Raw genomic sequence first — 1,588 nt, forward strand, 5'->3', positions numbered from 1 at the left:
CTGTGAATATTTTTTTTATTTTTATTTCTTTTCCAATATTTTTTAATTGTAGAAGACAGAAAGCTTTGGATAGATGCTTTTACTAAGGAAAAATATTACAAGAAGCCATTTTTCTAATACAATATGTTTTTTTTCTTCTGAATACTTGTAGACCCTCAAAAGTTCACAGCCTACATTTTGAAACATACTAACTTACATCATAAACGATATTCCTCTTTATTTCTTACTTGTGTTGTAGGCTTAAGAAGCACATGATGAACTTCAGCTTTAGTATGAGGAAATGCTTTTCGGTAATCTCGAACTTCAGCTATTATACAGCCATCATAAAATAAATGAGAATGATTGGCTTCTAGTTGCTCTGCCAACATTGCAGGCAACTGACCATTATCTATACATGAAAGCAATTCACCCTGTTCATAACCCATTAGTTGTGTTTCAGCTAATATTGAATTTTTATCATATTGATTTCCCTTATCACTGTTAGATTAAAATTAATTAATTTATTATTATCAATCTACTTTTCTGACATTTTAAATAAATATTAATATAAATTACTCACCTATTTCTTACAGCTAGTGAGTATCCTTTATTACCAGCATAGAGATTAACAATTAATGTATGTAAACCTTCTCTTTGCACCAATCTTCCCAAAAGATCACATTCATTTTCTAGATTATTCTACACATTTCAATGAACAGAAGTACTATTAGTAAAGAATACTTGTATATTAAATATTTTGAAAAACATTAATTATGAGCAGTATTAAAAACATGAAGTATATAAAAAATACACATACCAGCACAGAATCAGGTGTTGCATGGGGAACTTTGGTAAGTTCTTCAAAATATAATCTAGTTAATTTGGACTGAATGCTGTGTTTAGAATGACTTTGTTCTTTTCTTTGAATAGATGATTTATCAGATGTTAAACTCACAGAATTTTGTCCTTGAACATTTTTCCAACATTTGAACACTTGATTGATCATATCCTTCATGAAGAATGAAACATGAACATTCCAGCATAAAGTTCTTTAAATTTATAATTAACAAAATTGACAAATATCAAAATAACATGTATTAATACAAATATAAATCAGAGCATCATCAATTTAGTCACTCAAATCAAATAAAAGTTTATAATTAAACTGGTATTATATAAATTAGCAAATAATAGTTAATAAATAATACCTGAGCCTGCCGACACGCATCTTCCAAACTACAGGCTGTACCAATCATTTTAGTTCTTGATTACTAACACCATTTAATGTCATATCTGATATAATAATGAATTTTCACAATCTGGAACAATTTCATAAAATATTAATATCGCAATCAACTGATATAGTAAATAATATTTAAAAAATTCATTGTAATATAAGTAAATACACTGTAATATTAATACATCGTATGTTTTTGCATTCACTTGAATAAAACATGTTGCCTTTTTTGGAATTATTGTGTTTCATAAAGTGTTTTGCATAATATATAAATTACTGCTATTGACTATTAAATATTATTATGCATCTAAAATAAGTTATGTAAAGTTTTTTGTTTATTTAAATATTTTATTTTATACATACTGTAATTAT

The 1,588-nt window shown here is 26.3% G+C and overlaps 1 protein-coding gene across 1 annotated transcript in view; it reads right to left on the minus strand.

The window, feature by feature from the left end:
• The window catches only part of LOC108571467 (serine-rich adhesin for platelets-like), a 5,921-nt gene extending 4,676 nt beyond the window's left edge, over window positions 1-1,245 (minus strand). The window contains exons 1-4 of the mRNA XM_017933522.1: window positions 1,188-1,245; window positions 797-988; window positions 560-678; window positions 228-477 (exon numbers count right to left, since the gene is read on the minus strand). Of these exons, the coding sequence (XP_017789011.1) occupies window positions 228-477; window positions 560-678; window positions 797-988; window positions 1,188-1,235 (609 nt within the window). The 5' untranslated portion in view covers window positions 1,236-1,245. The remainder of the gene's footprint in view (window positions 1-227; window positions 478-559; window positions 679-796; window positions 989-1,187) is intronic.
• Between the last annotated feature and the right edge of the window lie 343 nt (window positions 1,246-1,588).

The sequence above is a fragment of the Habropoda laboriosa genome, unplaced genomic scaffold (genome assembly GCF_001263275.1).
Source record: "Habropoda laboriosa isolate 0110345459 unplaced genomic scaffold, ASM126327v1 scaffold40, whole genome shotgun sequence".
NCBI classification, from domain to species: domain Eukaryota; kingdom Metazoa; phylum Arthropoda; class Insecta; order Hymenoptera; family Apidae; genus Habropoda; species Habropoda laboriosa.